Below are 22063 nucleotides of genomic sequence, written 5' to 3' on the forward strand. Positions count from 1 at the left end.
GAGGGTGGGGGCAGAGGGAAAGGTCCAGGCATTCAGTATCTAAATATTTGCTTAATTCCCTGTTTAAAAATTATTTTATTTTATTTTTAAAATTATTTTATTTATTTTTGGCTGTGTTGGGTCTTCGTTGCTGCACGTGGGCTTTTCCCTAGTTGTGGCGAGGGCTTCAGTAGTTGTGGCTCAAAGACTCCAGAGCGCAGGCTCAGTAGTTGTAGTGCATGGGCTTAGTTGCTCCACGGCACGTGGGATCTTCCCAGACCAGGGATAGAACCCGTGGCCCCTGCATTGGCAGGCAGATGCCTAACCACTGTACCACCAGGGACGCCCCCCCCACCTTTTTTTTTTTTTTTTTTTAAGTACAGTATCCCCTCTCTATCTGCTGCCCCACAGGAAGAGACGGTCACACTTTATAGAAGTGAAACCACTCTAGCTTTTTGCTAGGAACAGGGATGGGCAGTCTCCCTTCAGCCCTCCTCCTCCTAGAGGTGTATGTCAGACACTTCCTTCTTAGAGTTCAGCTTCTTGGACTTGCTGAGTTAGTTAACCATTCATCCATCTGCTTACCAGCTTCCCAGATTTTGATACTCTTGCCTCGTCTTCTGTTCTCTTCATCCTAATGAATTAATCCTGTTGTGAAAAATCCCTTGGGTGTTTTAGTGGGGTTTCAGGGGAATGAAAGGAAATGCCTGTGTTCAATCTGTCATCTTTACCATGAAGTTTTATCTTGTTCTTTTTTTCTTATTTTTGCAATCTTGTTCTTTTTCTTTAACCATGTAGTGAAACAGCATTGTTTTAGCATTTCTAGTTTATATAGGCCAACATTTATTAATGGTATTATTAATATACCTTGATTCCTTTTTTTTTTTTCCCACTGTAACGTGTGGCTTGTGGGATCTTAGTTGCCTGACCAGGGATTGAACCTGGGCCCTCAGCAGTGAAAGCACTAACAACTGAACTGCCAGAGAATTCTCAGATACCTTGATTACTTTTAATGTTTATTCTTTCTTATAAGCCAGAGACTGTGGCATCAACCACAGTCTTGGGCCAAGGCTTCTTATCCTCATTTGGATGTAATTTGACTTCATAATATTGTTTGTTAATGGAATGCTGAAGTGTGTTTAGAGTCCTTTGACAGAAATGTGGTTGGTATCCTATTTAGGACATGAAACGCAGTGTTTGGTTATCCAGTTCTTATGTCTTATTGCAGGTGGAATGCAATGACATTGCGTAGAATTATCCCTTGCCCCAAAGGGCAAACGAGCAAATTCAACTTTTAGAAATATGAGTCTCTTGAATAAAAAAAAAATCCCACAGGACTCAGAGGCAAAAAGTATACAAGTCAATTTTCACAGCAAAGTAAAGGAGCTGTTACAGTGGAGGATTCCTGGACTGAATGTCAATATTATGACATAGTATGAGTCTGTTTCGTGTTTGGTAATTGCAATCATTGTTGCTTTTGTTGTGGTCATCCATTTGCAATGCTTGGTGTCAGTTTATTTATCTCTTGTAAAAATAAAATACAGTGTGTGGGGGGAAAAAAGAAATATGAGTCTTTTGTGCACTGATGTGACTGATAGAGGATATATTAGTTTTTAATCCTTACGTTTAACACACAAAAATATTAGATAAATGTGCACTATTTTGACAGGGACCAATTGTTTTGGTCAGTTTTGGCAAATACTCTATTTTCTTAAAGTTTTGGTTTGCTGGCTCTGTCTGCAGTCCCCTTCGGTTACCTGTGTGTGCGTGCACGTGTATGCAGAGTGTAATTGGCAGCTGCTTTTTAGGTTGTGTAGACAAGGAGCAGGCAGAAAGGGGGCCCTTCTGGAGTACCAGCTGTGATTCTTAGTGCCCACACCCCTTATAGGGAGAGTGCACCATTTTTAGCTAATTTCCTGTTATAATTTGTTCTGTGAAGGAAACAAAACAGGTTGATATGATGAGCGACATTGGGAGGCTGCTTTTGAGATCGGGCTGAGAGCCAGGAGAGGAGGGTTTTGTGCAGAGGAGGGGGGAGGGTCAAGACTATAATGCTTTGAAGTAGGCCTAACTGAGCATATGTGAGCAAAGAGATTAGGCTGATGTGACTGGAGTGAGGTAACTTAGAGGTAAAGGGAAATGAAGTAAGATTGCAGAAATCAGTCAAGAGCTGGATGGTATACAACCCTGTAAGTGCAGGTTGGGGTTTCATTCTCAGTACAGTGAGAAGATGTTGGAGGATTTTTAGTTGGTTGGTGTTTAGGCTGGGGGAGTAGCAATATGTAATAGTTTACTTTTTTGTTTTAAAGAAAACATTCTTAGTTGCTCATTAGAGAATAACTGTAGAAAGGTAAGCATAGATGCAGTAGACCTGTCGGGGGCTATTATAATAGCCCAGGAGAAAGATGATGGTAGCTTGATCTAGGTGGTAGCTATGGAAATAAAGAGAAGTGAATTCATTGGGCGTAAATTTTGGAGATAGTACTCAGTACTTATCTTTTTTAAATATATATAGAAATTTATGTGATTCATTTTTGGCTGGGTTGGGTCTTGGTTGATGCACACAGGCTTTCTCTAGTTGCAGCGAGCTAGAGAACCTCTGCATAGCATCCCCCATTATCAACATCCCCTACCAATGTAGTACATTTGTACAACTGATGAACCTACATTGACACGTCATTACCACCCAGAGTCCATAGTTTTCATTAGGGTTCACGCTTGATTTGTATATTCTAAGGGTTTGGACAAACGTATAATGACATGTATCAGTCCTTTAATATCAGCGTACTTTCACTGCCCTAAAAATCCTCTCTGCTCTGCCTGTTCACCCCTCCACAGTCTCAACCCTGGCAATCACTCATCCTTTTACTGTCTCCATAGTTTGCTTTCTCCAGCATGTCAAATAGTTGGAATCACACAGTATGTAGCCTTTCCAGATTGTCTTCTTTCACTTAGTAATGTGCATTTCAGGTCCTTCTGTGTCTTTTCATGGCTTCATAGCTCATTTCTTTTTAGCACTAAATAATATTCCATTGTCTGGTTGTACCATAGTTGGTTTATCCGTTCACCCACTGAAGGGCATCTTGGTTGCTTCCAAGTTTAGGCAGTTATGAATAAAGCTGCTATAAATATCCATGTGCAGGTTTTTAACGTAAATATAAGTTTTCAGTTCATTTGGATAAATAGTGAGGGCACTATTGCTGGATCCTACAGTAAGAATATGTTTAGTTTCATAGGAAACCACCGAACAGTCTTCCAAAGTGGTGGTACCATCTTGGGAATTTCCTGGTGGTCCAGTGGTTAGGACTCTGCACTTCCACTTGCAGGGGGCACAGGTTCGATCCCCGGTCAGGGAACTAAATCCCACAAGCCACGTGGCTCAGCAAAAAAAAAGAAAAAAAAAAAAAGGTGATGGTGCCATTACATTCCCACGAGCAATAAATGAGAGTTCCTACTGTTCCACATCCCCGTCAGCATTTGGTCCTGTCAGTGCTCCAGATTTTGGCCATTCTAATACGTGTGTAATAGTATCTTGTTGTTTTAATTTGCATTCCTTTGATGACATAAGATATGGAGCATTTTTTCATATACTAATTTACGGTCTGTATATCTACTTTTGTGAGGTGTCTGTCCAGGCCTTTTGCACATCTTTTTCATCAGGTTGTCTGTTTTCTTACTGTTGAGTTATTTTTTTCTTTTTTAAATAAATTTAGTTTATTTATTTTTGGCTGCATTGGGTCTTCATTGCTGTGCACAGGCTTCCTCTAGTTGCAGCGAGCAGGGGCTACTCTTTGCGGTGTGCGGGCTTCTCATTGCAGTGGCTTCTCTTGTTATGGAGCACGGGCTCTAGGCATGTGGGCTTCAGTGGTTGTGGCATGCGGGCTCAGTAGTTGTGGCTCACGGGCTTAGTTGCTCTGTGGCATGTGAGATCTTCCTGGACCAGGGATCGAACCTGTGTCCCCTGTGTTGGCAGGCAGATTCTTAACCACTGTGCCACCAGAGAAGCCCTTCTCCTTCACTTTTAAAGGATAATTTTTCAGCATTCCGAATTCTAGATTGGTAGGATTTTTTCTTTCAACAGTCTAAATATTTCACTACTCTCTCCTTGCTTGCATGGTTTCTGAGGAGAAGTTAGATGTAATTCTTATCCTTCCTCCTCTATAAATAAGGTGTTTATTCCCACAGGCTTCTTTCATGATTTTTTTTTCCTTTATCTTTGATATTTCATATTCCTGAAGGTTGAATATGATATGCCTAGGTGTAGTTTCTGGCATTTATTCTGCTTGGTCTTGGAGCTTCCTGGATCTGTGGTTTGGTGTCTGATGTTAATTTTGGAAAACTCTGGGTCATTATACCTCAAATACTGCTTCTTTTTCGCTCTCTCTTCTTCTCGTATCTCCATTATGTGTATGCTGCATCTTTTGTCATTATCTCACAGTCTTGGATATTCTGGGGTGTGTTTTTTTTTACCCATTTTTTTCTCCTTGCTTTTCAGCTTTGGTAGCTTCTATTGCTGTAGCCTCAAGCTCAGAGATTGTTTCCTCAGCAATGTCCAGTGTAGTAATGAGGCCATCAGAGGCATCCTTCATTTCTGTTACAGTGTTTTTGATCTCTGGCATTACCTTTTGATTCTTTCTACTTTACATCTCATTCATTACATTACCCATCTATTATTTCATGGCCTCCTTTTTTCATTAAACTCTTAGTATATTAACTATAGTTTAAAAAAAAAAAATCCTGGTCTGATAATTCCAGTATTCCTGCCATATCTGACAGGTTTTAGTGCTTCTTTATTCTGTGCAAACTGTGTTTTTTGCCTTTGAGTATGCCTTGTAATTTTTTGTTGCAAGGCAGACGTAATCTACTAAATAAAAGGAACAGCAGTAAATAGGCCTTTAGTGATATAGAAATGAGGTATGGGGGAAGGAAGACCATTCCATAGTCCTATGATAAGGTGTCACTCTTTTAGTGAGCCTTTGCCTCTGGACTAAGAACTTTACACCACATGCTTCTTAGTTTCCCCCCACCTCCTTGGGTGCGACAGGATGGTTAGAATGGGCTGGAGCTGGTTTTCTTCCCTCAAGTAGTTTAAGCTCTGATAAAATCCCAGCAACTTTGACTCCGGTAAAATAGCATCTCATAGATCAGGCCTTGTTAAGAAGGTCAGGAATGCTCTGGTGTATTACACAATGGTTCCTTTACCCCAGTCCCCACCAACCCCCCACCCCCGCTGGAAGCACACAGGGAATTTTCTCCAGTGTTCACTGTGAGGGCCTGTTCGAGCTCCTAGAGGTAAGACTCACCAAAGTGTGGAGTCCCTTTTATGACTGGGTCCCCCTAGAGTTTTTAAGAGAGGTCATGCTGAGCCTCCAACAGTTTGTCGCATCCAGTTCAGGATTTCCTCCTGGCATGGAGGTTTCTACTTAAGAGTTTTCTGCGCTGGCAAGTTGTGATTTTCTGTATCCACCTTTTTGTCTCTTTTTACTTGTTAGGATGGAGTGGCGACTTCTAAGTTCCTTACATGCCAAGCTGGAAACCAGAAGTCCCAAATTAATTTTTAATGTTTGTGTCACACAGGAGTTCTAGGTTCTGGATTTTATGGTTGCTTACTTTGGAAAATTTTGCCGTTTAACATTGGCTTTTCAGATGTTTTTGCTTTCTTAAGTTGCTTTTTTTGCTTTGCGTAGGTGGCACAGGAATGGAACAGCTCTCCAAACAAAGAGAAATTCCATCAGTTGCATTTACGAAAATTTCCTGCTGATTATAAAAAATACTGGGAGTTTGTGGGTGAGTTCTTTCTTATGTAACTTGGGCTCTATCATATAATAATTGGAGATTGCTATTTGAGGGAACATAATAAGTGCTTGCATTTTCTGGGATATAGGTTTCCTGAGGTGAATTTGTAAGCTCTTACAAAGAGTATGTTTAAAGTCTTTACTTAATGAGGATAATTACTGGGACAGTTATAAAATTCATGGTTTTAACCATTGTGCTAGCAGAATACCACAGGCCAAAGTGTCCCTAGATGCTGGGCAAGGGAGAGAGAAGGTGAGTGAGGGAGTTTGATTGGCGGGGGCGGAGGGGGTGTTGACATGATCGTGCGTACAGATTCTGAGTAAATCTCTCTGCCGTCTCTGCTCTCACTTCATGAGTTGTCTGGAGCAGGTGTCACAGTTATGTCTTAGTTATAAATAAACCAAGCATTTAGAACCCTTTAAAATAAAAAGTATAAATTCTCCGTCTGTCTCCTTCCCCCTTGCAGTCCATCCCACTCCATAGATTCACTTAAGAAAAAAAGCGTGTACATATATTTGGGGGGGAAGGTATTATATGTTCACTGTAGATTATTCAGATAATATTAGCCAATAGTAAAATAAACATCACTCACAGTTCCCATCATTCAGAGATCATCTTATGAACATAGTATTGTATATCTTACTGCTAGACTTCCTATTCATCTGAGTGAAGGGTGGGTGGGTAGGGTTATTTTACCTAAGTGACTTTTTTCATGTATTTATTCAGCAAATATTTACTGACTTTATACTACCTGATAGTGTATGATTCTAGATGCTAGGTATGTAGCTGTGATGAAAACATAAAATTCCACCTTCGTGAAGCTTACATTTGACTTATTTTCATTTAGTCTATTATAAATGTCTTTTCAGAGATAAATAATAAGAGCATGTTTAGTGTTTGTAGTTATTCCATTGTAAGTGTATTCCATAGTTCTCTTTAACCAGTAATTTCTAGTTAGACATGTACATTACTTATGATTTTTTACTGTTACACTGAATAAATCCCTTTGCTAGATCAAACAGTGTGTGCATTTTAAGACTTTCGGTTCATATTGCCTCTGTCTACCAAAAAGAATACCATTTTCACTTCTGACATAAGAATGTAAGAATGTATCTCTTCTCATTTGCTAGTTTAAACTTATCCCTCAGTTTTATATGGAACATGTATCTCATTTGAAGTTGTAGTTTTTGTCCTCAAATCTTTATTGGTCTTTTATATTCTTGGGGGGGGGCGGATAATTGTCTGTTCATGCCTTTTGTCCTTTTTTTATCTCTTAGGGAGGTTATTTTCTTACTTGTATGCATTGTTAATTTTTTTTCAATTTCATTATTTGCTGTTCAGTTTCACATGCACTTTTTGAGGCAGACAATTTTTATCTTCACATGTTCAAAAATACCGTATTTATTTCTTTACTGTTCAGTTGGTTTTAGAAATCAGATAAATACTTCCATATTTTCTTGTAGTAGTTTTATATTTCTTTCTAATATTTAAATCACTGGTTTATCATCCATTTATCTTGATGGTATGATAGAATCACATAGCATTTACTCTTGTGTCTGACTTCTTTCACGTAACATGTCTTCGTAATTCATCAATTTTGTGTGCATCTTTGGTATTTTTTTCATTGCTGTGGTGGTATTTCAATATGTGACTGTGTCACAATTTTACTGTTGATGGACATTTTTATGATTATTATTTTAAAGAAGTTTTTTTTGTCAGTGCCATGCAGCTTGTGGGATCTTAGTTCCCCGACCAGGGATTGAACCCGGGCCACAGCAGTGAAAGCGCCGAGTCCTAACCACTGGATCGCCAGAGAACTCCCGTTAATGGACATTTTTTCAGCAGTTTAGGCCTGTGTGTCAGGGCTCTCCAAGTCCATGCCCAAGTTCAGTGATTCGCTAGGAGGACTCACAGGAATTATATTCATGCTCATGGCTGTGACTTACTATGGCAAAAGGATACAAAGCAAAATCAGCAAAGGGAAAAAGGAAACCAGGAGCAAGTTTCCAAGAGTCATTTCCCAGCGAAGTCACACAGGACACACTTAATTTTCCCAGTAGTGGGCTGCGACAACCCATGTGACACATTATCTACCAGGGAAGCTTAGAGACCCAGTGCCTAAAACACCCTCTGCCTAGCCCACATTCATGACTTTCACAAGTAAAGTGGGTGTTTGACATAAGCTGTAGAGAAAAAAATTGGCAAACAGGTAAGGTACAGTGAGCCATTGTCATCAGCAAATGATGAGAGCTGTCTGGAAAACCAAGTTCCCAGATTCCAAGGGGGCCAACCTTGTAAGCAGGCCTTTGTAATGAGAGCAGCCTCAGGCCTTCTTCTACACACAGCATTTTATGAATAATGCTACTATGGTCATTCATGTGTCTCTTCGTGTTATGCGAGGGCATTTTTGTGGAGTCTGTCTCCTGAAGTGGGTCTCAGAGTCTCAGGGTATTATGCATGAGCTTAACATGAGTAGATAATGCCAAGCTAGTCATGCAGAATGACACACCCCACCAGCGTATGGAAGTCACGTTGCTCCATGTCTCTGCCAACACATTTGTGTTGATTGTGCTGTTCATTTTAGCCATTGTAGTGTGTGTGTATTGATGGCCATTTGTGGTTTTATTTTGTAATATCCTGGCTATCAGTGAGATTGAGCACCTTCTCATATATTTAGTAGATGCTCAAGTAACCTCTCTAGGGAAGCACCTATTAAAGACTCTTGTTCATTTTCTGTTAGTTGTCTTTTCCTTACTGATTTGTAGCAAGTTCTTTATGCAATCTGGATATAAACCATCCTCCCACTTTGGCTTGCATTATGTCTCTCTTAGTGATGTCTTTAAAATTCTTATTTTATTCTTGTTTAGACTTTATTTTTTAACATAACAAATGCATCTGTGTATTTTTTATGGTTAATGGTCTGTGCCAAAGGTTTAAGAGACCTTTCCCTGCTGCAGGTCATAAATATATTATCTTAACATCTAGAACAGGTGTCAGCAAACCACAGCTTGCAGATCTACCCTGTATCCTGTTTTTATACTGCCCAAGAGTAAGGTTCTTACATTTTTTTAAGCTTTTGAAGAAAAGATGATGATGAATATGCAACAGACACCATGTGTAGCCTGCAAAGAAAAATCTGGCTCTTTACAGAAAGTTTGCCAATCCCTTTTCTAGAGGCTTCACTGTTTTGCCGACCTGGAATGGATTTTGTACACGAGTAAGATGTAGGGGCCATGTTTCATTTTTTTTTTCCCTAATGGAGATGTAATTACCCCAGTAGTGTTTATTGAAAAGATTATCCTTTCTCCATGGTCTGCAGTGTCATATTTGTTACAAATCTAATGTCCATTTAATGCACTCGCCTTTTTCTGGACTCCTTTCTTCTTTGTTGGATCATTTGCCTACCTTTCTGCCCATATCACATTGCTTAATTTTACTTAATTAAGCTTTATTATAAACATTAATGAGCAAGTCTGCTTACCTTGTTTGGCCTTAAGAGTACGTTGGCTATTCTTGTCCCTTTGCATTACCATGTAAGTTTTAGAGAAAAAAAAGATGTGGACATTTGTTAAGAATTGACATCTTTCTAATACTGATTTGAATACGATACATACTGTCAGTTATTTAGGTTTACTTTCAGTAATGTTTTACAGTTTTCTAGGGAGAGGTTTTGCAGATCATCATTGGTTAGATTTTTTTTCTTTTGGTGTCATAATTATTTAAGTGACTATCTCTAATAGAGATGGACCTAAAAATTCATAGTATTTTTGCTGATAATTCATTATTTTGTTGCTAAAGTATGAACCATGATTTCTTAATATTAGATAGCTAGACAGTGTTCAAGTTTTCCGTTTCCTCATAAAGAACAATTTATTTCAGCCTGCTTGAATTAAGATCCAAGTTAGGTCCACTCACTGACATTGTTAATATGTCTTCTTCAATTACAATTGTCTCCTTCATGGATCCCTCCCGCTTTGTAATTTATTTTTTGAAGAAATTGTGTTGTTGACCCTGTAGAATTACAGGGTCTGTGTCTGTGTCTTGCTGATAGCATCCCCCTGGTGGTGTTTAGTATGTTTTTCAGTCCTTTGTACTTTTTGTAAATTGATAGTTGGATCTAGAGGCTTGATCAGTTTCATTTGACCTAATATTTTTGGCAAAACTAGTTCATAGCTGAGGTTGGTGTGTTCCTTTATCAGGAGGTGCTTGATCTCTAATTTCTCTTTTTGTAATACTTATAACCGTTGATCCTTAATGCCTAGATTAATTATTTTACTAAAGGATACAAAATGGTGATATTTTTATTTGATCATTTCTTCATTTATTTGCTATTGTAGTTCTGTAAAGAAAAAGTGCTCCATTTTATTTGATTACTCAGTAGTATACTTTATAAAGAAGGGTAGAATAAGTATTGATACTTGACTCCTGACCAGTTTTCAAACTAATGACTTAATTCTCTGCAAGTGCTGGGTTGACCAGTGAACTTTAAAAAAATGTTTTCTCGTTATGAACACATGGACTTAAATACACTTGTTTCAAGTCTTTGTAATTGGTTTCTTCAAGTTGGCTCCTGAGCCCTTTAGACAGGCTAGTCTTTGAGAGCTTTCTTGCTACCTGATATAACCGATACCATCTATATGTTTTATCCTGTATGTGAGCTTTCAATTTTCTAAGTAGCCGTAGTATCTTTGGGTAGAAAAAGTTATTTCAAGATCAGTATTGGCATGTTATATGCTGTTTACAAGTAATACATGTAAACATAAGGATACAGAAAGGTTAGAAGAGGAAGATTGGAGAAAGCTACTCATGCAAACCCAACTAAAAGAAACTTGTTTTGCTCTGTTAATACCAGACTAAATAGACTTTACGGCAGAAGAGCATTATTTGAGATTAAAAGCGAGTATTTCACAATGATAGCAAGTTCAGTGAACAGAAGATAGGACCATTTTGAATACCTAATAACATATATAAAGAAAAAACTGATAGAACTAGAGTGTACTCTTTACATATATGTGAGACCTTTGAACCATTCATTTTTTCTTTTCTTTTAGTTTGGAAATTATACGTCAACTTGTACCTCTTTTGCCATTTAGTAGTTTAGGTGAAAACTTAGAGCGTACATGATTCAAAGTTTACAGATTTCATTGATACTTTAAGTGTCTCCATAGATAAGGCAAAATCTTAAAAAACTTTAACCCTGTTTATCTGTTCCACTTTGTATATTATTATTGTTACGTATTTTAACTCTATATTTTAAACTGTGTTATACATACAGTTGGTCCTCTGTATTTGCGGGATTTGCGTCATCGGATTCAAGCGTGGATTGAAAATATTCAGGGAAAAAAAATTCCAGAAAAACATGTTTGCTATGCACCAGCACCTATTTACATACCACTTATGTTGGATTTACAACTATGTCCATAGCGTTTGCATTGGATTAGGTATTATAAGTAATCTAGAGATGATTTAAAGTGTACTGGAGGATGTGCGTGGGTTATATGCAAATACTATGCCGTTTTACATAAGGGACATGAGCATCTGAGGGTTTTGGTGCCTGCGGGTGTCCTAGAACCAATTCAAGGACTGTACTCTGTGTAGTGCCTTGTGCAGCCCTTTTTTGTTTGTTTGTTGATTCTAGTAGTTCATGTATTCTCTCCTGGTGCTTTGCTTATTTCTAATATGTTGGTCATTGTCTTTGGAAAGCTATTTAAAAAATAATCAGGGGCCTAGGATGATAGGATGTCCTCTTCCAGAGAGGATTTTTCTTTGCTTCTGCCAGGATTCTGGGAGTACTAGCAATGTGGGATCATCTTAATCCGGCTTAAAGGATTGAGCTTTCCTGAAGTACTCGGGTGAATTGAAGCTGCCTTCATTGTTGGGTGTAGTCCTTCATGGTCCCTACCTGAAGCTTGAGGGCTACCAGGATGCCTACTTTATCTATGCAGGCCCTGGACTCCAGTTTTTGTCTCTTTTTTTTGTACAAGGCTATCCCAGGTACTGCTCAAATTCCTGGCTGCCACTCCCTGAAGAGTTCAGATGTTTCTAGGGAAAATACTGGGCTGACCCTTACGGATCTCCACCTTCTTCTGGATCTCAACAGAGTGATTCTTCATTGTTGTATTTGCTCTCTGATGCCTTCAAATAGACATTTCTTACATGATGCATTTTTAAAATTCTTTTTTGACTTAGTAGTTCAGTCTACTTAATCCTAGTACTTCGTGCTTTGGTTCAGTATGTTGCTGCTGGATTTGGCAGTTGGTACTGAACTTTTTTTAATTTTAGAGCTTGCTCTGTTTTCCCAGCCCCATTTATTTTACTACTGTCCTTTCCCCCTTGTTTGAAATGCCACTAGTAGGCTCAAAATTCTTACGTGTACATGGATCTGTTTCCAGATTTTCTCTCGGGATTTTGAAAGCAGGGCACAAAAGTGAAAATTCCTTGATTAAAAACTAAGGTAAACTTCAAGGAAAAGAAATGTATTAGCTACTTTTGAATATTATGACTTCATCTATTTTGGCTTTGTAGCAGGTTTTAAGAAGACTTTTATAATGCTATGTGATCAATATTTGTCAATGCTGACTAGCTTAGACTATCATTTTGAAGTATGTACAAAGTCCGCTAGTGCTGTATACTTGCTTGAACTTAGTACAAGCGTTTAATATCCTTTAATCTCATGTAAAATAATTCTGTTAGAATAAATGCTGGCTTCTTCTTGTGTTATAGTTTATCTTGAGGAATGTGAACTAGCTAAACAGCTTCATCCAAAGGAAAATGATTTGGTGTTTTTGGTTCCTGAAAGAGTAAATGGAGAGAAGAAGGATATAGAGAGACATCGCCTGCAAGTTCCCCGTGAACATTACTGTGGCTATGTTCATACGTTCCGCCGCACTTCAGTCAGTAAGTACCTAATGAGACATGGAAGAGAAATCTGTCAGCAGCTCATCTTTTCATCTCCCTCTAAATTAGGCTTTACTAGCCATGTATTTGCTATACATTTACCAGCCCTCTATTTGCTGTCCATTTACCAGATGTATGTTTGCTCTATGTTTACCAGACTGTATTTGCTAGGTTGATTACTTACCATTCAGAGTCCTCTTTTAGTTTTTCTAGACTCAGCTGGAAAAGGCCCAGCACGTATTGCTTTAGACTTAGGATTTTAAAGCTTTCTTTTGTAATGTCTTCTCCTTCTAGTAAATTCCTTCATCTGTCAGTGTGTTTGTTATAAAACAGACAGTTTGCAAACCATCTGTTTGTTAAATCACATTCCAGCCTTGGTTTGGGGGCTAATTATTGATGAGCAGACCAAACACAGAACTAATTGTAAGGCAACTGGAGGGGTTTACTGTTTCATCACTCCCATCCATTGTGGTGTAGGGACTTCTCTCCCTAAGGTAGCATAACAAAAATAATGTTAGCTTGAATTTAAGGACTACTGACTGTGTGCCAGCCAGTGTGCCCTGTCCTTCCTGTACACATTTATCATCTTTTCCCAGAGCCCTGCAAAGCAGAATGGTTTGTTCCCTGCTCATTGGGAAATCAGAGTTCAGGGATGTTAAGTAACATATCCAAAGGCATCCTTACTATTAAACACTCGGTCCAGAATTGAAACCTAATTTTGTTTGACTACGAAGTCCACATGCTTGATATATGCCAAGCTGCCTTTTTGACATTGCTGCTCTCTTAGTCTCTGTTACGGGAAGAGAATATGTGATCATTATTCCTTCCCCTTTTTGTATCATACCTTAAAAATAGCAACAAAGCTCTTAGAGTTTAACATTGTGCCGCATCCTAACTGGTGTGCCATGTCCACTATTGTGTGGTCAGAGCTCAGTTCTTTGTGCAAGATGCGTTGAGCACCAGGGATATCTAGCTTCATCTGTGCTTTCAACTCTTACAAGTGGTTACATTTGCCAAAGTTCTGTTTCTAAGATTTAGCAATGGTTTCTGTCTCCTTCCCGGAACTCCTCATGCATCCAACTACCTGACATCTCCATTTGGAGATTATTAGACATTTCAAACCTACTCCAAAAGGAAGCACTTGATTTACTGCCTGACATCTGCTGTTGCTCTGGTTTTTCCCCACTCAGCATGTGGGACCTCCATCCCATTCTTCCAGTTGCTCAGCCCAAAACCTCAGAGTCATCCTCGAGTCCTGCTTTCCCTCGCACGCTCCATCTAATGCATCAGGAAGTCCTGTCGGATCTTCCTTGGCCATATATCCTACATCCAAGTGCCACCTCTCCTGCTGCCTCCTGGCCCACGTGACCATTCACTTTTACCTAGATTTTAGCCTCTTAAGTTGTCTTCTTGTGCTTTTTCCATTGCAGTTTATTCTTCATTCGCGATAAGTGATTCTTTTAATGTGTGACTTAGCGTGTGTCACTTACCTGCGCGGAGCTGTCCCGTGCTCTTGACCTGACTCAGAGTCATGTTCAGAGTGGTTAACTGCAGAGCCCTCTGAAGTGTAGCTGCATTTACCATCTTGGTCTTCTAGCTCGCTTCTCCCTGCTTTTCCTTCTAGCCATTCTGGACTTCTCCCTGTTGTGAAAATAATCCAGGCACCTTGCTGCCCCATTGTCTTTGCAGTTGCTGATTCTCTGCCTGTAACCCACTTTCCCCGGTTACGGGCATGGCTCACTCACTTAATGCCATGGCTCTGCTCAAATATCATATCAGGAAAACCTCCCCTGACTCTCCTGTCTACAACAACACTCCCTCACAACCCTCATCACTTCCTCATCCCCCTTCTCGGCTTTCTTCCTAGCACTTACCATCACCTGACATGTTTATTTGCTTATCTGCCCCCTTCTTCTAAAAAATAAGCCTCCAGAGGACAGGAATGTTGCCTGGTTCTTAGGAGGCAGTCAGTAGATACTTACTGAGAAAATTATTTAAATGATGTATAAAAAACATGTTACAGGGCTTCCCTGGTGGCGCAGCAGTTGAGAGTCCGCCTGCCGATGCAGGGGACGTGGGTTCGTGCCCCGGTCTGAGAAGACCCCACGTGCCACAGAGCGGCTAGGCCCGTGAGCCATGGCCGCTGAGCCTGCGTGTCCGGAGCCTGTGCTCTGCAACGGGAGAGGCCACAACATTGAGAGAGGGCTGCATACCACAAAAAAAAAAGTTACAAAACACCTTGTTCTGAATAACCTTTTTAACTGGACACTGTTATTCACTGGTAACTGAAATTGCTTTTTCTCCATCTTGATAATAGTGCGTAATGGGAAATCTGAGTGTTCCCTTTCCATCCAGACTCAACATAATTTACCAGTCAATTTAAATGAATTCGTGAAATGTCTTGTAATCAGCTCTCTGGTGACTACACAGAGGAAGTTGAAAGCCATGTCTTTGCTGAGTGGTCGGAACCAACTGGCCAGAGCCGTTCTGAATCCAAACCCCATGGACTTCTGTACAAAAGATTTACTAACTACAGCATCTGAGAGAATTGTGAGTGACAGTCATTTGATAACAGGGAAAGTCAGAACATTTCATGTCAAGATGTTAAAGCATGTTATTTTTATCTGTCACACATTCCCTGTTGTCTACAACAAAGACATAGTCACCATGTGTGCCCAGTGACGTTTTTAGTGCTTAGTTTTCTTTAATATTGCAAAGTAGTTCTTTGCGTTAAGTTAGTCAGCTTACCTCAGGAAAAAAGGTAGAGTCCAAAAAGGAATTGAAAACATGCTTGCAGAGCAGCATTAAAATGTGAGGTGAACATCCTACTTAACTGTTTGTTAGGTAATTAAATACAGGAGTAAGAGGAGGTTTAATGGAATGACTTTTGCATTTGAATGATCAGTGGAGCATTGACTGGTACTGTTGTCAGTGTGACGACGAAGTTGTGATTTTTGTGTGAACACATATTTCTCATTGTTGTAAGAGTTGGGTGTAAGTTCCAGGAAATTAACACAGAGACAGGCGGAAGGAAAGGAATGTTATTTGAACCCCTGTCTTGTGTTAGGACTTTCATATGCATTTTCTCAGTCAGTTCCCACCCTCTAAGGAATCCCAGATTTAATGATTGTCAAAGCCTGAAGCCCAGAGAGGTTAGGAGTTTAGAGACCTAGCGTTTGAGTGAAACTGAGGTGTAGACTCAGATCTGACCCCAAATCCCTGTTGTTTTGACTGTATCACTTGTGTTAGGAAAGGAAGTCTTGGAATGTTTTTACTGTCTAAAGAGAGGATTGACTAAAATGGGAAGAACCACGGAATAAAAAGAAGAAAAGTACAAAACAGTTTATTGTGATCATCTTTATAAGAATCACAAATAAAAATATAGTTGTTGTGGTTGTAGGTGGACTGAGGCCTGTAGACTCATCAGTAGCTCTTTCCAGTAGTGAAAGTGGTTCTTAGATTAAGGGTCATTTTGGGGTTTTGCCTGATCATCACCAAAGCTTCTGTCTGACAAAGGTCAGCAGCAGTTCAAACAGATGTCTTCCACTCTCTCGCTCTCCTGTGCCATCCCAGGAAGAACCGCTCGTTCTCACTAGTGTCTTTTGTATAGATTGCCTACCTAAAAGATTTCAATGAAGACCAAAAGAAAGCGATAGAAACTGCATATGCCATGGTGAAACACTCCCCAGCAGTTGCCAAGATCTGTCTGATTCATGGACCACCCGGGACAGGAAAATCAAAAACCATTGTGGGCCTCCTGTACCGCCTACTGACAGAGGTAGAGTGTGCACGAGGGCATCTGTGCCCTTAATTGAGTATGTTGTTTTACTTTAACGTGTAAATAAGTACTAAAGTGTGTTTTTCCCTTCACTTCTGTGTATCTTTTTGATACTGTGTGGAACTATATCAGATAAAGCGGTAGCAGAGGTAGAGAAGGTTATAAGAAATAAAAGGAACAGAAAATGTTATCTTGTGTGAAACTAATTCTATGGGCTAGAATAGTGGTCTTCGGGCTTTATTATAGGTCACGGCTAATCCCAGGAGACAATCTTGAATGTATTCCTGGGTTACATTTTGGATTGAACATTGAATAAAATAAGTGGATAGTAAGGTAAGGCTCAGAGAAGTTAGATTTTATGCCAGAGTAATTTTTTTTTTTTTTTCGGGCACACCATGCGGCATGTGGGATCTTAGTTCCCCGACCAGGGATCAAACCTGGGCCCTTGGCAGTAAGAGCACTGCGTCCTAACCACTCGTTGGCCAGGGAATTCCCGGCCAGAGTAATTTTTTAACATCAGTGTAAGATGTAGGTGCTTTTATTTACTTTTAACTATTTATTAGGGGAACTTTCAAATATATGTGACAGTAGAGAAGAACTATAACACTGCACAATAGAGCTTATCAGTATTGTTTGTTTTTTTTTTGTTTGTTTGTTTATTTGTTGCAAATTGTCGAACCAGAAGAGGGGGCATTCAGATGAGAACTCCAATGCCAAAATCAAACAAAACCGTGTCCTTGTGTGTGCACCTTCCAATACAGCTGTTGATGAACTTACGAAAAAAATTATGCTTGAATTCAACGAGAAGTGTAAAGACAAGAAGAATCCTTTAGGTATGATACTTATGTGGGCTTTTCATTTGTTTTTGTTTTCAGTGTTTAGTGTGGTAACTTTGAATGACAAAGAGCAAGCCAGTTCTGGTCATTTTTTCTACTTGAGGCTGTGGCCCATGTGTACTTACTGCTTTGTTTACTGAATATTTTGGAGCATTTATTCTGTGCCAGGCCCTGTGCCGTTTGAAACACCTTAGAGCAGCCCTTGATTCAGTTGTGTAGGGGTTAGGGAAGACTTTTAGAGGAAATGATATCTAAGATGAAACTTGGAAGAGCAATGAGGAAGTGAAGTGGGGAGAGGACTCTGGTGGAACTTACTGTACATAAAAAGGACCAGAAGCCAGAGAACCGTGGATGGTTCAGTCTAGCTAGAATATAACGAGGTCCACCAAGGCAAGGGCTTTTAAAAATGTGTTCATTGTAGTAACCCCCGTGCCTGGAACAGTGCCTGGCACTCAGTTGGGACTTAGTAGATGTTTAGTGACACAAAAGCTAGAGCAGTCATCACTTATGGTTACCGAGTGCTCACTATGTGTCAGTACTCAGAGTAATCCTCTGAGCCATGCAATAAATAACCTATCTACATTTTATAGGCGGAGAAGCTGAGGAGTTGAGATGTAAAGTATACCACAGGGACAAGTCTTTTCAGTACAGTTGACAGATTGAAGAGCATTGCCACCGAGGATTCGGAATGCTTGAGCGAATGTGTAAAGTCATTTCTGTGCCCTTAACCTTAACACCTCCTCTCACACCAGCCATCCTGAGTGGCGTGGTTATGGCTCTGGGTCGGGCTGCTCTTCTAAGCACATGTATCTCGTCTTCCCTAAGCAAATTTTATTTTCCTTGATGTTACCTGGCAGTGACCTAAATCAGTTAAGATTCAATTAGGCTTCAAATAATAGACACTCCAACTACAGTGGCTTAACTATGATAGAAGTTTATTTCCTGCTTACTCAGAAGCCCAGAGATGGGCAGCTGAGGGATGATACTGGCGTGATGACTCTACTTCCGAGTCTTCAGAGACCTAGGGTCTTTCTACCTTGTTGCTGCACTACGTGGGACCCCCCCACTCCTTAGTGCACCTCATGGTCAGAAACAGCTGCTCCAGCACCAGTAGTCCCATCTAGCAAGTGCAAGGAAAAAGGGACAGATATACTAGCTGTGCTTTAAGGAAAGTTCTGAGACGCTGCCAGTAGCACCTCTGCTTATTTCCTTTTGGCCAGAACTCAGTCCCGTGGCCACACCAGCTGCAGGAGCAGCCAGGATGTGTCGTCTGTCTTCGCAGGGATCACACATATTTCCCCTTTTATTGCACATGTATTAGCTACATCTAGAGGTCATTTGCCTTTAAAACTGAAAATGCATTGTGAACGGCAACTTTTCTACTCACCATTATGTTTGTGAGAACTATGACTTTATGTATCGCTGTATATGGATACGGTCATTCATGTTAACTGCTATAGGGTGTCTCATCTATGAGTGCACAGTTCATTCGTTATCCATTGATAGAAATGTAAGTTCTTTCCCTTTTTTTTTTTTGTTATTTCAAACTTAATTCCTGTACTTGTGCCTGTTTCTCCAGTGCAGGATGAAAACGTTTACTGCCGTGACTGAGTTGTATTGTGTTGTACTGTACAGCAGCTGAAGGGAGTACACTGGAGTACTGTGTTCTTACTCACGTCTCCTGAGTATTCATACAGGCTGCTAGGGCAGTGCTTTCACACTGTGGCTTGTGACCAGTTAGTGGATTGTGAAATCAGTTTAGGGAGATCAGAACCAGCATACTTACACAAGATAAGATAGAACAGAAGAGAACAGAAAAGATTAGAGTGTAGGTAGTGAGGGGTAAAGTATTGTTTTGTGAAACCTGTTTTATTGGTGAGGTATGAGTGTACTGGCTTTCAATGTGAAGTGTACCTCATACTATAGATCACGGTCAAAAGAGTTTATAAAAACACTGGTCTAGTGTATATATACCTAGAAATGAGAATGCTGGGTTGAAGGATTTGTGCTGATTCTAGATAGTGCCCGGTTCTGCTCCAAAGTAGTTGTATCAAATTATACAACCGAGAACAGTTCCCGTGTGGTTTTCACTTTCCTTTCCCTGAGGGAGGGTAATAAGCCCTTTTTCAGGTGTGGGCTGACAACACGAGAAGGCTGGGACGAAGGTGGCACAAGTGTAGTGTCTAGGTTGGATTTTTAATATTTTTGTTAGAGAGAAAATGACATCTCTTGTCAGTAAAGACGGCTTTTTTCTTCTTATTCAGTACTTTCATTTTTGCTTCTTTTCACTATGTCCAGTGGTCCTGGGTGTCCTTTACAGAAATACCTTGGACATCTCACCATTAAGTGTGATGTTTGTTCCTGGGGTTTGGTATATACGCTTTTGTCAGGTTAAAAAAGTCCCCACCTAATTAGAGTTTTTTAATGAATGGGTGTTGAATTTTACTGCATGCAGTATTTTTTCCTTCATATACCCCTCCCTCTCACCATATGGCAGTGCAAGCACAGAGTCCTAACCAGGGAATTCTGCTTTTCTTTTCTTTCTTTCTTTCATTCTTTCTTTTCTTTCTTTTCCTTTCCTTTTTTTTTTTTTTGTGTGTGGTACGCTGGCCTCTCACTGTTGTGGCCTCTCCCGTTGCGGAGCACAGGGTCTGGACGCGCAGGCTCAGTGGCCATGGCTCCCGGGCCTAGCCGCTCCACGGCATATGGGATCTTCCCGGACTGGGGCACAAACCTCTGTCCCCTGCATCGGCAGGCAGACTCTCAACCACTGCGCAACCAGGGAAGCCCCTTTTCTTTTCTTTCTTTTCTTCTTTCTTTCCATACCCCGAGGCTTAAGGGATCTGAGTTCCCCGACCAGGGTTTGAAACCAGGCCCATGGCAGTGAAAGTGCCGAGTCCTAACCACTGGACTGCCAGGGAATTCCCTACAATGCTTTACTAATTTGAAAATACCTTTGATTCCTAGAATAAGGTCTGCTTGGTTGTGTACTATTATTTTTTTACCACATTGCTGGATTGCTATTGATTTTTTTAACTGACGGCAGCCTATAATTTTTCTTTGTCATATCTTTGGTTTTAGTATTGAAGTTATACAGACTTTAAAAATGAAGTTATACAGGGCTTCCCTGGTGCCGTAGTGGTTGAGAGTCTGCCTGCCGATGCAGAGGACATGTGTTCGTGCCCTGGTCCGGGAGGATCCCACGTGCCACAGAGAGGCTGGGCCCATAAGCCATGGCGGCTGAGCCTGTGCGTCTGGAGCCTGTGCTCCACAATGGGAGAGGCCAGAGCAGTAAGAGGCCCGTGAACCACAAAAAAAAAAAAAAAAAAAAAAAAAGAATTTATACAGACATTTATTTGGGATGTTTCATATATGACAGGGAATTACCTGTTACTTGAAGGTTAATTTGTTTTTAGTGTTGTTTTTTGGGGGGCTTCTTGTTTGTTTGTTTTTTGTCTGTTTTTTGACAGATGGGTAAGTTTCTGTGTGCTGAATGTCTTTAATTGTTGGTTTATTCAAGTTTTCTACATTTGAGTGAGTTTTGCTAATTCATATTATTCAAGAAAAATCTCCACTTCACCTTAGGTTTTCAAATATATTGGTATAACATTGTTCACTGTATTCTCATTTTTAAAATCTCAACTGTATTTTGGTTGGGTCACCTTTGTCATTCTCTGTATTATGTGTTTAGGCTCTAAGTCCACATGTGGCATGGGCCTATAGTTGGAAAGTCCTAGAAGAGAGTTTTTTTTCCCAGCTAAGCCCAGGCCAAGATAGATTCATGTCGTTTTCATCCCTCCACCTCTTCCATGCCCTCTTGCTTTCTAGTGGACGTTAAAATCCAAGCCCCCATTATACAATTTCTATATGTTGATTGGAATGGTAGTTTTGCTGATGTAGATATTTGTCAAACTCTGTAGAACTAAGGATTTTTAAATCTCTGCATTTGATTGTATGTAAATGAAAAAACAAACACCTAAGCATCTAGAGAGTGACCAGCCCTCACCCTGTTCCCTCCAGGGAAGCCACAGCAGCTCAGGGGCTTTCACCTCTGTTTTTCACCTTTCTCTTTGTTTTTGGCCCCTAGGAATTTCTCTTACATCCTTCTGAGCTCACCCTGCAATTTAAAGGATGTCTGTTTTAATTTCTGGAGCATTTTTAGATGCTTATAGTGGCTATAAATCTCATCCACCTTTCTGGTAGAAACACAAGTTAGCAATTTTGACACCTTCAAGTAAATGTTGGTCAGAGAAGATGGCTTCAAATTTTAGAAGAATGAGCTGAACTAGGAACAAAAATATGTGTGAACAGCTGTATAATGAGTTCATTTATTCATTCAGTGTATGTTTATTGTACTTACGTGCCAGCTGCGGTTCTAGGCTGTGACCAAAACAAAACCTGGTTCTTATGGGACTTGGATTCAGTGGAAGGAGATAGCAAACAAGTATGTGATGTGTCAGATTGGGATAAGTGCTAATAAACGCTGCATGATTGCTATAGTTTAGTAGTTCAGTGAAGCAGTGGGAGACTTTTAGATTAAATAATATCTGAAATGTGCTAACCTAAAATTAAAATGTGGTTAATAAACCAGTTAAATGATGCTGACAGTTTTTGGAATTACCATATTCCAGAATTTCCAGCATCTTGTGTCCCTTAGATCCTGGAGTGGCATTGTGATGTGGAACAGTGTTTCAAAACCGTGGTTCTCAGTATTCTGCAGAAAAGCATTTGATGGTCCTGTAAGATTCTGTTTGGGGAATTCAGACCTGCATTAATA

The 22063-nt window shown here is 40.0% G+C and overlaps 1 protein-coding gene across 1 annotated transcript in view; it reads left to right on the forward strand.

The window, feature by feature from the left end:
* The window catches only part of LOC308610337 (putative helicase senataxin), a 61453-nt gene that overhangs the window by 19154 nt on the left and 20236 nt on the right, over positions 1-22063 (forward strand). The window contains exons 9-13 of the mRNA XM_081259511.1: positions 5667-5766; positions 12499-12672; positions 14990-15222; positions 16283-16450; positions 17133-17283. Coding sequence (XP_081115637.1) covers positions 5667-5766; positions 12499-12672; positions 14990-15222; positions 16283-16450; positions 17133-17283 — 826 coding nt within the window. The remainder of the gene's footprint in view (positions 1-5666; positions 5767-12498; positions 12673-14989; positions 15223-16282; positions 16451-17132; positions 17284-22063) is intronic.

Source organism: Mesoplodon bidens (genome assembly GCF_964165515.1).
Source record: "Mesoplodon bidens genome assembly, contig: HAP1_SCAFFOLD_523, whole genome shotgun sequence".
NCBI lineage: Eukaryota > Metazoa > Chordata > Mammalia > Artiodactyla > Ziphiidae > Mesoplodon > Mesoplodon bidens.